This window comes from Sturnus vulgaris, chromosome 1 (assembly GCF_052056855.1).
Source record: "Sturnus vulgaris isolate bStuVul1 chromosome 1, bStuVul1.hap1, whole genome shotgun sequence".
Lineage (NCBI taxonomy): Eukaryota > Metazoa > Chordata > Aves > Passeriformes > Sturnidae > Sturnus > Sturnus vulgaris.
In genome coordinates, this window is record NC_142243.1 from 27,460,635 (window position 1) to 27,475,985 (window position 15,351).

The 15,351-nt window shown below is 40.2% G+C and overlaps 1 protein-coding gene across 6 annotated transcripts in view; it reads left to right on the forward strand.

Moving 5' to 3' along the window:
- SCIN (scinderin) overlaps positions 1-15,351 on the forward strand; it is a 68,642-nt gene that overhangs the window by 28,379 nt on the left and 24,912 nt on the right. For all 6 annotated transcript variants that reach the window (XM_088162306.1, XM_088162328.1, XM_088162317.1 and 3 more), the window contains one exon: positions 10,132-10,281. In XM_088162306.1, the coding sequence (XP_088018432.1) occupies positions 10,132-10,281 (150 nt within the window). The remainder of the gene's footprint in view (positions 1-10,131; positions 10,282-15,351) is intronic.

Below are 15,351 nucleotides of genomic sequence, written 5' to 3' on the forward strand. Positions count from 1 at the left end.
GCTGAAATAACTGTACTTCAGACTGAAATTTTCCATGACTAGAGACCTGTGCTTTTGAGTCTTTACAGGAGCTCTTACTTGAATTTAAGGTTCCTTTGAAAAAAGAAAAGTATTGTGGCTAAAGTAGATTCCTTTTCTTAACAATTGAAATAAAATTAATCTTAAATAGGGTTGCTTTTGAGTCTTGGTATTTATTGCAGACTACTGCAGACTCATTGTCTAAGAATGAGTGGTAATTGCATAAAATGAGTTTATGGTCAGTGCTTGTAATGTCAAATTATTGTAGTGTGTCCAGTAAGATGAATTTCCAGGATTTACTTTCCCCAGTCTTTTAGCTAACCAAAAGGATGGTCTCTATGGTACTGAAAATTTGCTTGTGCTGTCCATTTGCTGTTATATTTTATCAAGCTGCTTATCTAATATAATAAAAATAATTTCAGTTTTCCTTTTGAGCTCAATTACTGCAGTATTTTAAACTCATGGTTTGAACAGATAATGGAAAATTATGAAAGATAATAATGAATAGGAATAAAATCATTACTTAGCACTAGGATTTACTTTACAGGGATAATGCTTTAAGAAAAAAGTGTGTGTTCACTAGATTCACATATTTGCAGTCCAAGTTCTGATGCTTATCTCATATGTAGACCATAGAATAGTTTTGTTTGGAAGGGACCTTTAGAGGTCAACTAGATCAATTCCCCCTGCAGTGAGCAGGAACATCTTCAACAAGCTGAGGTTGCTCTGAGCTCTGTTCAGCCTGACCTTGAAGGAAAGTTATTCTATCTTGATCCAGCCTTCTAAGTTACTGGAGTCAAACCATGGTTGGAAATAAGAACAAAAAATAATGTTGTAACTGCCTGCGTTCTGACCCCTCTTTTAAAAGCGGTTGAGATCTCATGGGGCCGTGTACCATGTACACAACTTCAAATACCCTGCCCACGTCTCATCTTGCTTATTTTGAACTCTCTTGGCTGGAGGAGAAAACAGCTGCAGAAGGCAGAGAAGGCACTCTCTGTGCTATGAGGGGAGTTACCTGTGAGAAATACATTAAGACCTTTTAGTCAAGCAGTCTTCTGTAACACTGTGAACTGAGAGCTATGACTACTGATCTTCCTGTGGAGTGAGTGATCCAGGAGAGTGCTGGTATACAGACCCTGATTTACGTTGGGGTGTTTTTACTACATGGGATTTCCATGATACTTCTTTGAACCTGGGAACTCCTCTCTCTTTAAGGGAGCCTTTGGGCAGGCAAGACAAGTGCAGGGCAGTGCTGAAAAGACCTGGAGTGGAGCACAACTTACTTTATCAGGTGCTGCTCAGTGCATCTTGTCCAGGTGTACCTCTGCTCAAGGCTTCCCAGGAACTGGTATTTTCTGCCACACAATCACAGAATATGCTAAGTTGGAAGGGACTCACAAGGATTGTAAAGTCCAACTCTTAGCCTCACGCAGGACAGCCCCAAGAGTCACACTGTGTGCCTGAGAGCACTCTGCAAATTCTTCTTGAACTCTGTCAGGCTTAGTGCTGTGGCCATGTCCCTGAGGAGCCCATTCCGGTGCCCAACCACCATCTAGGTGAAGAACCTTTTTCTGATATCCGGCATAAACTCCTCTGATAAAACTTCAGGCTGTTTCTGTGGGTCCTGTCACTGGACACCAGAGAGAAGAGATCAGTGTCTGCCCTTCCTCTTCCCCTTATGAGGAAGTTGTGACTGCAGTCAGGTCTCCCTCAGTTTCCTCCAGGCTGAACAGACCAAGTGCCCTCAGCTGATCGTCATACGGCTTCCCCTTGAGGCTTTTCCAGTCCTGTCCTGAACTATTGCTGGTATCCCACCTGAGAGGCACCAGGATGGGTTTGACAGTTCTTGGTGGCCTTGCTCTGTGCCCCCCTTTACCTCCAGAATGCAGCTCCCTTTGTTTCACCCCATCCTCTAGCTCCCTCCCATTAAATACAATCCTTTTACTTCTTTCATCACCAAGACAATTCTCAAAACAGCAAGGAGCAGGAGGACATGGAAAATGATCACAGAAGGCAAGGGAAAAGATGAATCACTGTGCCATTTAGTGAATAACATACAGTTTTTGAGGCTATTTTAGTCTTTATCTAGATGCATATGTAAATATACTGTACATGTATATATTTCTGGTGAAATGTGCTACAGACTTTCATACCTTTTGTGAATTTTCCCGATTTAAAGTGGGAAGTGTGTTGGTTTTACTTGGGGAAGGATAGACTCGGAGAGAAGCTCTCTTTGTGAGAGCTTCTTCTATGAGTTGATGGGACTAATTGAAGGCTGCTTTAGTTATTGACAGGCTGAAGAATTAATTGAAGAAAATTGGTTTGCTCTGTGAACACACATTTTGAAGGAGGTAACCCGAGAAAAAACTTTCTTTTGTATCTTGACTCTCTCTGTCTGATTAATCTCTTGATGGGAGACAGTAGCAGTGCCATGAGCTAGGTGACTGCACAGGGCAGGCCAGCAGAGAGCTGTGCACTGCTCAGCCTTCTCGAAGAAATTGAGGCAGTTATTAAAATAAGGGTGTGAAAGCTGATGTGTGGTAACTACCACCAAGGTTTGAGCTTGGACTTGATTGTAGCTGGAAAGTTTTGTCAGTACAATGAAAGTTCTGCAGTTGGAACATCACCCTTCTCCCAAAGGAAGACTGCAGATGGGTGAGGTGATAACTGTAGCTCGAGCTAAATGAAGACTGAAGGTAAACCCTACTCAGTTGTTCATTCTTCCTATTCCTATAGTGGTGCTTATAAACTGATCTATAGACAGCCAGGAGCTTGCTGGTTTGAAATGTAAGAGCCTGCAAGCTATCTAGCATTCAATGTATGCATTTCTCAAGGGCTTCATAAATCCAAATGAAAATTTCGAGGAGTTGTCATCATATATCTGTGTTCCTACTGGAACACCTGACATAATAAGCATGTCAGAAGAAGAAAAATCGCTGCCTTGCAACAAAGACACTAGAAGAAATACATCAGGTAAAAAGACTGGCTTTTTATGACAGCTGCTTTTCGTAACAGCTGTTAACTTGGTGTAGAGGAAATCATGTTTCCAAAAAGAAAAGTAACTTCTGCTTTTTAAAGAGAACATAACAGATACTTGCTTTACGATTATGTCCACAGGGTATGATTCAGCATCACATTGCAACCTTAAGCAGAATTGTCTTGGTGGCTTCTCTAATCTTCTTCCCTCACTATTTCTTTTAGGTGGCTTTGTTTCTCTTCCATTGGATAAAACAGTTCACAACAGGTGTATTAATTGCTTTAGTAAAGTCACTGTTAAGGTATAAACAGGGCTGGAAGAGCAGTTCTTGCATTTTGCAGTTCACCACTGTACATTTCTAGTTGCTTTCCCTAACAACTGACTGACGTCCTTTTTCCATTCACATGTTTCTCCTACAACTAACCTCTTCCTCAGTTTCCTCCAGCTGAGAGTTAAACTATTGCTCATGCTGCAGCAGGGACCTGCCAAACAAGTAGCTGAACTTGAAGAACTAAAGTGCTTGGGTTCTTTATTAACTTATTAACAGCATTAAAATGTTGTTCTGTCTATGCAATGTGTATCTTGGTAAGCAAACATCTTAATTTTTCTGTAATTCTGTCACCCAGTTAGTGACGCCAGCAGTGTAAATGCCAGAATTCTGAAAGTTGCTATCTCAAAGTCATCAGATGGAGGGAAAAAAAATAAGTCCTTTTGCCCCCTACTTCAGTTAAAGTATTCAGAGTATGGATTTTTCTTCATACTCTATGGACTGGAAAGTCCTCACCCCCACTTGTACATAGAAAAGTATCTGAACCAGAGATCATTGTTTAAGCTTCTGGTGGACTGGACAAATATGTATCCACAAGGATTCAGTTAAATTGGTTTTCTTCCCAATGTTGTAGGAAATCCAGATGTTTTGCTGCTTTAGCTGCTGTTGTTTAGAATTAAGCTTATCCTAGTATTGACCTCTTAATCCACTGCGGTGTAGCAAGAGCTATTCCTCGTGCATACTAGCAAAACAGGTGTGAGAGGAAAAATGAATGTACTGAGTGCATGACTATTATATGACTTTTTTTTTTTAGTCTGAAAATTTGTTCCATTTGAGTCAAATGGGACACTCCAAAGACTGGTTACAAAGACACTATTGTAATTTTACTAGGGCCAGGTTCATGGTGGCCTCAGAGGTATTCTGGCTGAATGAATCTGGAGTTTGTTTTGGATTATCAAAACGCCACAACTTTCAATGGTTCATTATATTACAGTTTCAGCAAATGCGTAAAATAGATTTGATGGATATGTGAAAGGAGAGGAGTTTTCCTGCCTGTATCAAAAATTCAACGGTCAAGAAAGGGGAAAAATGTAATAATTTAAGGAGAAAAATGCGTTCAGAGGTCTATATTAATCTGATTGAATCCAAACATTCTTCTTAATACATATTGTTTGTTCCTAAAAAAAACCCTGGATGGCAGTGAACTGACAAAAGGCGCTGCATTCCAGTTGTTTTTGTTCAGTAATTTTCCCTACCATGTGGACTTTTTCTCGATTTAGCAATTTTCTGTACTTAAAAAAGAGCACTCCACACTCTTGCTTTAGGGCTCTCTGTTTTATTTCCAAAAACATGGTATTTGAAATACAAATACCAATATAATGTGCCGCTGTTTTACAAATACTTAGAATTAAAGGCATTAGAAGTACTTCTGTTGTTCGCCATTCATATATAAACCTTTTTCCAAATTTATTTCTATTTTGTACTGGTGTTTTCTTCTTTAAACATATTAATTACAGGACTAGACTTAATGAGCTATAAGGAACTCGTGCCTTATCAGAGCAGCTGTTCACTAATGGCCGTGAAGAGTCTCAGCTGAGTGCCTGCCCATTATTTTGATATTAGCATGACAGGATGTGTGTAGAACTTTGCCAGTATTCATGTATGTTCCATCTGCTTCTAGTGTTGCTGTTTTTTTTTTTTTCTGGTTTGTTTTTTTTTTTTTTTTTTTTTTCTCTCTCCTGCTTCCCTTCAGAGGTGAGTACTAGGAGGGCTGGCTATTTTGGGGACCCCTACATCACAGCTCTTTTCCTCTTAACCCATCAGTCCTTACAAACCTCATCAGCCTTTCTTCTGCCTGCTGTGAAACCACTACAGTGGCCTTATGGGATGTGCTATATTTACATCTGATCTGCTTCTGAACAGCAGCAGCTAAAGCAAAGGGAAGAGAGGAATTAAGGCAGTTGTAACTTTACAAATATTCTTTTCTTGCTTTCAGCCATTTAGTCTGAGCTATGTGGGTACAGAGAATATAGTATGGTGTTTCACAGGGGTGAGCAGGTTTAGCTGAGGAGTTTTCTCATGTTGAGTCCCTCTGCATTAGAGCTGTACCTCTGCTGCACCAAATGTTGTAGTTTAGAGGAATGAAAGACAACATCCTGACTGACACTGAGCTAGCTGAAGTTGCATCATGACAATATGAAAAGGTCCATGTTACAGATTTTAGCTGTCTCTCAGCTAAGAGTGGTATTATTTTTATTTGAGGTGCTATTACATTCTGAGAGCATGTTCTGGGGTATATGTGGGCAAAGGTGGACAAGTACAAGTTGTATCAGGGCCTCCAGACGAAAAATAGAGGCATACCATCTGGTATGCTCTCCTTAAATTCTTTCCTTAATGAAAGTTTAAAGCTTATTTCAATATTTTAAGGTTAATGAGACTTAAACATTTCACTCTTATTTTCTACATAAATGTAAGTCTCACCAAAAAACTTGTTTCAAATTAGAGTTTTGAAAACTATTTAATTTGTTTAGCTTTATAATATCTCTTCATGTAAGGGAATGCAAATCAGCCATTACAGTAGAGGCCTGGAAATTTCAACAGACATAGAGGTTTGAAACACTTAAATGTTTAGGGCATGTTTAACTAGAGAAAAACAACTTCATGGATTTAAGCTTCTTGGCTTTTTCTGTCATTGTCCTGGCTAAGATCCACAGAAATGGCCATAAAAGATCCAGAAAAGAGAGTGTATTTTTCTTGCCTCTAGACTAAGGAGGCTGCCAGGCTCCGAATACAGTGGTGGCTATGTGTTGAAATGGAAAAAATTGTTTTGTATGTCACTTCTGAAATAAGTGATTTTTTTTTTGTTTGTTTTTCCTTCTCTTGCCCTCATGCCATTTGGGGCTGGAGCAGGAAGCAGGAGGTGTACTTTCACTGTCCCCCCTCCATACAGGGAAAAGTGCCAAGGTGCTCTTGCTCAGGGTTACACGAGCCATGCATAATCATCCTGATGCACAACTTCTGTATAGAAGCTAAATGTTGGGTCATTTTTAATGTGCTGTAGAAATCTCATGTGACTTGCACAAGGTCAGAAGCTATTAGGAGTAAGAGCAGTGAATTCTGACACTCCGTGGGTGGAAGACCAAACTGTGTCCCCAAAATGTGCAGTTGTGGGGGGAGCTCCTTCTGACCACAGTGTGCATGGCACAGACCCAGCTTGCCTTCCCAGCCTCACTCAGGAGCTCTAGGGTGGTCATTGTTATTCATTATAACACTTTATAATAATGTTATTCATTATAACACTTTCTCACTCTCTGCTGTTAATTGTCCCACTGTGATCTGATAACTATATTGATATCGATAGACATTAATATAGGGTATCTCTCTCAGAATTCTGTTTAAGAGGTTTAAAAAATAAATACTCCTAGTGCAAACGTCTGAAAATAAACTGGGCTTGGCACAGGAATTACTGATGAATGAAGCTATTTTATTTTGAGGGTAGTGAACACTTGAAGTCTGTTTTCATTTTAATGGAAACATTTTTTGTCAACCTGCCAATTCCAAATAAAGTTAGCAAAACAAACCTAAAAATAGGTGAAGGTGTAGTACAGCTAGGAAATTGTGAAAGTAGTGAGTGAGCTAAAGCTGAATATCACATTTTGCCCATGGCTGAGTATTTTATCTGTCTAAAAAAGAAATACATGAATGATAAAATATAACCCAAAAGCTCAGTGATTTGTTGGATATAGTTATATAATTGACTGTATTTTAGGTAGATCCAGATCTAAATATTAGCCTTTTCAAGAAGTGGCTTTAACTTCTAAAACTTTTTCTGGTTTTAAATTGTTGAACAACCTGATTCTGCCTAGAGGTTGAAATGGGTAAGTTATATCAGGAAGGCAAACTTGTAGATACTCAGCTTCTCTACTGTAAGGCCTCAAAATTAGATACATTGAAAATGAGATTATTTTAATTCAGAAGAGAAAACTACTTAAATCCAAGCTCCTGAAAGCTTCTAGCACAGGATGTTTAAGATATTTTAGTGATCATAGTAAATGCATTACAATATCATATACTTCGGGACATTTTCATGACTTGTGGCTGCTCATGTCCTTCAATTTGATTATACAGTACATGAAGTTTAACTTTCAGGCTTTTAATAAAGAATAGTGTCTTTAGTGTTAAAAAGCAGTTACTGATTTCTCTAGCTTTTAAAAATCAGTATTTTTCAAATAACCATATAAGATGGAGCTTGTGAATCTCCAGATCAAGAATGTTTTCAGGCACTGCTTGTTGATTCAAATGGTAGTTTATGCAGTAGAAGAAAACCTGTAACATAGACCCCATAAGGTAAATAATGAAACCTGCAAATTTAAAAATCTGAAATCCATTACTGTAGATTTTTAAAGGTCCTTCTCCTTCCTCAGGCTCATTTGAAGCCTAGAGCCTGTGGACTGTAGGAGGGCTCAGTTTAGTCACTTGCTTACTGAAGGCACACAGAGGGAATAAACTGTGAACATGGAGTAACTTGGGTGTAGTGGGGCCTTTAGGAGGTGCTAAGAAAAGAAAATATGAATTTATTGTCCAAGAAGTAAAGTTATTTGTAATTTGCAGTGGTAGTTTGTCTCACAATATCCTTTGTGGTCAGTACAGCAAAAAATATTCATGTTTTAGATTGAACTACTTGTTTGAGGTTCCATCACCAGTTACCAAAAAAACAAGAGAAGGCCAATGGGTAAAACTTCTGACTTTTCTGAATGAGCAATTTCCACCACACTCTGCCACATGAACACTGAGATAAGGCAATAGCTGTCTTCCCTCTTTCCCTAGTTCTTTATCATATGACTTCTTACTCTTCCTTTTTGCTTCTACAGACTATGGGAAATAAGGAATTCCTGTTTGTTGCTGCAGTATCTCTAGTGACTCCTGTTTTCGCACATAATTTCAAATAAGCCCAATTAGTAGGATGTAGGCAGAGATGAGAATGATGCTAAGGAGTCTGTGTTGTGGAAAGTCTCCATGAATTTGATAGAAAGGGCTAAAGCAGTGCCTGGCAATAACAAATGTACTTTAAAAATCTGCTCAGATTGGAACTTTTTTCTTTCTACACATTCAGTTCTTTAGAAAATTATTTCTCGAAGTATGAACAGATACTTTGTTTTCCTGGGGAAATGTAGAAAGTCAGATTTAAGATAAGGTTCAGACCTGACACACCAGCTATGTTTCCAGATTCTGGATACTTGGTAATCTGACAGCGTTTAAACAAGAACTTACAAGCAATTTTTTTATTTAAGCCTACAGTCAGGTTGTTAAAGGCAAGTTGAAAACCTCACAGCTTTCATTGCATAACATATTCAAGTTGAAAGGGATACAGTTCTGCAGTGTAATCCTGACCAAAGGTTAAAACTTTGTCTTTGAAGTGATGGTTTTGAAAGGGGGAGGGAGTTTGGAAGGAAACAGTGAGATCACTGAGATCTCACTGTGGGGTTTTTTGTGTCCAAACTGGTGAAAAGTAACTGTTGGAAGTTACTAGCTCTATTTTGCATGCAGATGCCATGAATGTTAGCCGTCCTCTAAAAATAGGCATCTGCTAGTACTGAGAAGCTGTGCTTCATCCTTTACCTGTCTGAAACCACCCTTTCTGCTAGTGGTGAAGTCCAGCAGTGGTCAGCAGAAATAACTTGATTTTTTCTTTTATAAAAATGTCCATCTCAAAATTAAGCTTTATACAGTTGTATATACAACATAAAACTAAGCCCAAGTAATTTATTCAGTGAGGGCTCTGACTGAAATTTGTGTTGCACATGAACACAAACCAATTGAACCTTTTTAAAGCTGAAAATGACTGTGTTCCTTTGTTGCTGTACTATTTGAGCTATTTGACAGAATCATGTGAGGAATCAAATTACCTGCTTCCAGGAGAGGTGGGGGAAGCAACCAGCCAAGATGAGTAATTTCCTTGGACCGACTCCTTCCAGCCCGACCTCTAGCATCCCTGCAGCTTATGTTATTAGTAACAACTTTGTTAGTTATCTTGTACCTTTTGTTAGTAATTTTTATCAGAAATGAAATCTAAATTCCTTATTCTGAAATGCTTCAAGTTCTGGGTAAATAATGTTGCCAAAACTGAGGCTCCTTGGTCTGTGTGGCTGAATCAGGTGACATGTCTTAGGCTGGCTCTGGTGTCTCCCTTTCCTGAGAGGTTCCCGGGGAACATGCTGCATTCTGCAAAAGGTCAGCAAATAAAACTGGATTGAAAGGTCTAACGGTACTTTAGTAGCACATACAATCAGGATCTACCTTGAGATTTTAAAATTAATTTGTTTCTTGACACGGGTGAGTACCAGCACTGCTGAAGTACCATAGAAGAGGAGCTGGCATATATAACATCTGCAGTAGCAAATCTAGGAGTTTCTGGTTCTTTAATTAGCTGAAGTCTTATATGTAACTGGGATAAAACTCAGTCAAAATGAAACTCTGACTATTCTGAGCTCAAGTCATCTCCTAATATGTGGAAGTTAAGTTATATTATGTAAATATGTTGCATATTGCAGCACGACAGAATGAAATAGGTTGGAAAAGATGTCTGAGATCAGAGTCCAGCCTTTGACTGAACACCACCCTTTCCATGAAGAAATTTCTCATAATATCCAACCTAAATCTCTCCTGGTGCAGTTTGAGACTGTATCATAGATACTGAAAATATCTATGTGATTGAGCAACTCTCTTCTAGAAAGTTCTGAAAGATGCACATTCACTGATGTTATGATGGTTTAGATCCAGTAGGATAATTATTAATAAAACTAATTTCATAACTTTGCTGTGTTGAATCCTATTGCTAATGTGTATGTTCTTTTCATTATTTCAGGAAATCTACCAGTGGTGTGGCTCATCGTGCAATAAATATAAGCGGCTGAAGGCTACACAGGTTGCTGTTGGCATTCGGGACAATGAACGAAATGGAAGGTCTAAATTAATTACTGTGGAAGAAGGGAGTGAGCCAGACCGCCTCATAGAGGTATTGTAATGTGCAAACTTGTTGCTTTACACAGCTGTGAGTAAAAAGTTTTTGCACCTCAGGAACTAAATCAGATTAGGTTGATGCTAGGAAGACAGAAGATAAAGTTTATACCTTTTCTTTCCTTATCCAGGCAGTGTTAATTGGGCATTACAGTCCAGTCTGAGATAATTAATCAACTGAGAATAATTTTACAAGAACAAATGTTTGCTTCATTGAGTTATCTGTACAGTGACTGAATTAACAGCATGGCTCACACTGAAGCACACTATCAGCTCGATGTGAGGAAGGAGCATCCATCTGGGATAACGCCAAACAAGAAAGACACAGAATTACTGTGTGTAGAAAGTAAAAGAATTCAGCAAATTGCATATTGGACACTGCTTTGCATACTTCTGCTTCTATTTCATGATTGTATGCACCTAGCCTCTAGTGACCCCCTACCTCATATATTTAGAAAGTTTAGCCATTTATTTAAAATCCTGATTTCAGATATCATAACTGAGCTGATCAAAGTAGAGTGGAAGAAGATTCCCAAATTATGGATTTTTAAGACTTGAAAAATTAATAATCACTCATGTTGTTGCAGGCCACATGGCATTTACACTTGGCATTTGTCTTAATTTAAGCTTCTTCCATTCATTCTCTAAAGAGAAGGAAGAGGGAAGCAGGATCACAAAGCAGTCCTTCAATAAAATGGGATATGTACAGCTAGGATATTGTCTCATACTCCAGACTAAATTCAGGAACTAAAGCTAATGGTGCATGCAGGAGTGCAATTATTTTTTTTGTGGTGCTTTCATTCAGTGTGGTCATATGCAGCATAACTAATTACTGCCTGAGCAGCAAAACAGGTGCTGAGCCACCAGCCCGTGGCCACGCTGGCAGTGGGACCCTCTTGGGTGGACTGTCCATATGCTGGCAAAGACTTTTTTTCCTGTGGCTGTGTTCAGAAGTAGGGAAGGTGGCACGCAGTGTACCAGGGATTTTTGATGAGGGGAAAAAAACCCAAGCAAACAATCCTCCATCTGGATTTTTACTTCCTTATATGGAGTTTCCACACTGGCTCTGATGTAGCACATATTTTACACGTATAACTCTTTTGAAAAGAGCAGAGATTGACAACTAGAGAGCAGCCTTCTGTTCCTGATTTGAATCACAGCACTGGGTTGCATCCTGCTGCAGCTGTGGCTGGGTGGCACTGGGACCCTGCCCCTGGCCATCTTGGGGTTACCACTGGAGGCTCTGAACAGAGCTTCTGATACACCCGTGTATGACTTGAGAGCATTGATCAGAGCAGCTCCCTTTGCTCCTCTTACCTGGCTCAGGTGCAGGTAGGTTGGACTGAAGTGCTACCCCAGCAGGACACGGGCCAGCTGCAGGCTGCCTCCCTGCCATCCCCTCCATAGGCTCTGAGGGGAAGGGATATGGAATATGCTGCCCTTGCCCCTGCATCTCTTTGCCAGACTTTAATTTGTGTGCAACTGTTATTTTGTAGCAACCTTGACACATGATTAAGAGCAGGAAAACGCCAAGGTTGCGTTTTGATCCTGTAGTGTATTGTTATTGTATCAAGGAATAAACTTTTTCTTCACTTGCCTAGCAGTGTATGAAGAAGTTTCTGCTTTTCTTTTGGGATTCTGCATATAGAGGGAATAGAAATGGGTAGCTCAATGTAATTAGATTAATTGCTTTTATTGCTGCCACTGTGATGAGCCTGGTTTGAATGATTGTCTGCAGTCAGGGTTTATCTTCTAGTCTGCATCGTGCTAGCCTTGCTTTTGTAAGTGCTGCTTCCATAACAGGGTCTGCAGCTCAGCTGTGGCTCTCCCAGTCCACTCTGAAATGTGCTACTAATAAGTCAGGAGGGTAGTTAACCTCGCAAACATATAAAATTTATTGATCCTTTCCTGCTCAAATTGTATCCAGTTCCTGGTACTCTTTGTTTGGATTTCTCCTTGCTTCCAAAAAATTGTCTCTTAACTTGCTGTTACACTCTCTGAGGCTAACTGCTGTTGAGCTAACATTGTTTGTTTCTTCCTTCCACATCAGGAAGGGTGGATTTTTGGCATCTCCAGGTTTCTTAGGAAGAGGTTGATTTATTTTCTAGGGAAAAGAATTACATACTTTAAATATTCATTTTGTCATCCAGTAGGCCACTGAAATCGGAGGTTTTCTAAAATTAATCTCCTCTGACAAATGTCAGGAATGATTCACCTTCCTGTGAGCTAGAAATCTGCTTCCATATCAGTGGCCAAACTTGCTCATGCAGTGCCAGTAGAAGCTTCAGGCAGGGGTTGACTACCCACCATGAGTACCAGCAGAAAGAGTCAATACTGATCTCATTGCTGCTCCATAAACACAGAGTTGTGACTCCCTACCAGAAAAGCAAGTCTTCTGTGTCTGCACTCCACCACAGAGACAAGACACCGGCTGGCTGAACTAACCCTGCCACGCTTGTGTCCTGCTGTAGGATTAGCAGAGGCAGCAGTGCTGTGATGAGGTGGTGTTTCCCAGCCAGCCCACTGTCCTGCTGGGAGCAGTGGTGCTGTTGGTGAGGTGAACTTGCCTGTAAGGGCAGCTACCTGCTCCCACCTGCCATTTTCAGCAGTGGGAACAGGCTGCAGTGCTTGAATTTGCCCATGGCTGAGAACTGTCTGGAGCTGCTGTAGGACTGAATGAATTGCTGTGGCAGACGAGCAAGACACAGCTCACTGGCACTGGGAAAGGAGAATTACTAGAAGGTGGGTATGTGAGTAGTTTTGACAGCAGCAAGCCCTTTTTCATCTGCCACCACAGGCCACTTGGGAACATGCAGTGACCATCCTGTGCTTGCAGGAAACACAGTGTGTCTGGAAAGCTCAGGCTTGCAGCACAGGAGTTCTCATAAGATGCTTCAGGGATCGCTAGAACTCTTGACTGTGAAGACAAGGCAGAAGCTTTCTGTGCAAGCACATCAAAGATATGTATGTATCTGGCTTCACCTCTGTGTTTTCACTTTAGATGAGGAAGTGACTGACAGGTTTAAAGAAGCAGTGCTGTATAGGGTTGCTATTTTGGAAAAGAGAAACAGACCACCTTGGACAAATTGTTGCTGTGACTGGTCACCAGTCTCAGTGGTAAGCAGAGATCTCTCAGCACTGCTTTTAGTTGCCCAAGAGATCACTGAGGACTGAGAGTGGCTAAAGTAATAGGCAGCCACACTCAGGACAGGCAATTTTCTATTCTTGTTGGAATCTGCTCTAATTTTGAAGACAGGATGAAATTGGAGAAGCTGTAATTTAAAAAGCTATTATTTAATATTATTATTATTATTAATGTTATTTAATATTGTGGAGTAATACAAACAAGGAATCAGAAATTACTGTATTTGTGAAGACTTCTAGTCAGCCAGCAAGCTGAAGTTGCTTGCAGTAATGGAGGAAGCATAGAAGTATGCAGTTCTGAGTCACTCAAGGGAAAGATGCAAAGCATCCAATCCTCCATTCGTTGTGCAGCAATCCCTTGATCTGGTCTTGTAACCTTAGAGATGAAGTAGAGGGGAAGAGAAAGTCTTAGTATATTTGTTTTCCTCTATTTATGTAATTTGAAATATTGGACACCCTAAAATATGTTTATTTTGATAGTACTTTCTGTCTACATAGACTCATCTCCCTGTGATACATTTCAACTATATTGGGCAGCTGTGTCTGTAGGATATGAGAGCCAGTGAAAAGCCTGGGTCTGCCCCTTCTACATAATCGTGTCATCAATCATATTTACCTAACACTTTTCAAGATGCTTCTGTTTTCTCTGAGCCTGTCTGATTCATAGAACTGCTTTATTACCCTACAAATTACTCCCTTAAAGCTGAAACTCTTGGTACTATATGATTGCTGTGGGTTTTACTGCTGAGACTTTGTGGTTTTGTAAAGGTTTTTGATTTTCATTATTAAAAACAATGAAACTTGAGAAATGTGACAGCTGAGGTCCAAAACCGCAAGAAAATGAATCATCTTGTTAGTATGCGTCTTTGGAATCACTCTTCAGCCTTTCAACATAAAGCTCCACCACTTTTATTTATTCAGCATTTGCAGTTGTCACATATTTGTTTTTGTGAGCATTCTAGAGCCCTTATAATAAGCGGGTCCAAACCTCTCATAAAATACTTGTGTAAAGATTCAGCTGGCTAAATATCGAGCAACAGGGAGAACTTCTTCCTGCTGGCTGGTAAAGCAGCCCTTTTCCTCCCTGCTTTTTCTTTAAAGCCCCTAAGCAATGCTTTATCATGAGAATTCCTGAATGCCATTGTATTCAGTGACGATTGTTTTTGCCTGTGGTGCGAGTAAATACTACACGTGAATGGTCCGATCATATTACAGCCAGTCACACCTTTCTACCTTTGTAGCTGGAAAGGGACTGGCAGCCCTGCACAGTGCTAACTCAGCCCTGTGGATAAAATCCCAAGAGCACAGACAATAAAGAGATTCCATTGCAAATGCAAGTTACAGAGGCTCTAGACTATAGAGCCCCAAATAATGCAAACATATTGAAAGCATGAGGCTCCAGTAATACTTAAAATTAATTGGATAGATTTCTGCTCATGTGGATAGAAGAGCAGGAATACTTTTTCCTTTCATATCAAATTCAAGCCCTTAAAAATTATTTTTTACAAACCGAGGACAGCATGGAGCACAGTGAGGTAGCTGGGAAAAAGGGTTGCTGTGACAAGCAAGTGGGTGTGAGAATGCAAGGACATGCTGCTCTGAAGGGGCTGTGCAGGTTCCTGCAGTTCCTGGCCCTGTCACATGGATCATTACATAAAGCTGGAAGAGCAGCACGTGCCCCACTGACGAAGGTACCGGTTTGGTACCTGCTCCTTTCCCAGAGCCAGCAAGAGCAGGAGCTGTCATCACAACTCCGCAATAGCAAAATCTGCTCTTGCTACTCTTTGCATATCTTCTGTTCCCTTGCTTTTGGTTGTATTATGAAGTCAAGTTGTGCTAAGGGGAGGTCTGTTTGTTTTGTATACAGAGGAGTGGAGGAACAGTGGGAGTGAGGGTGATGCAATAGGAGGAAGAGGGGTAGCTT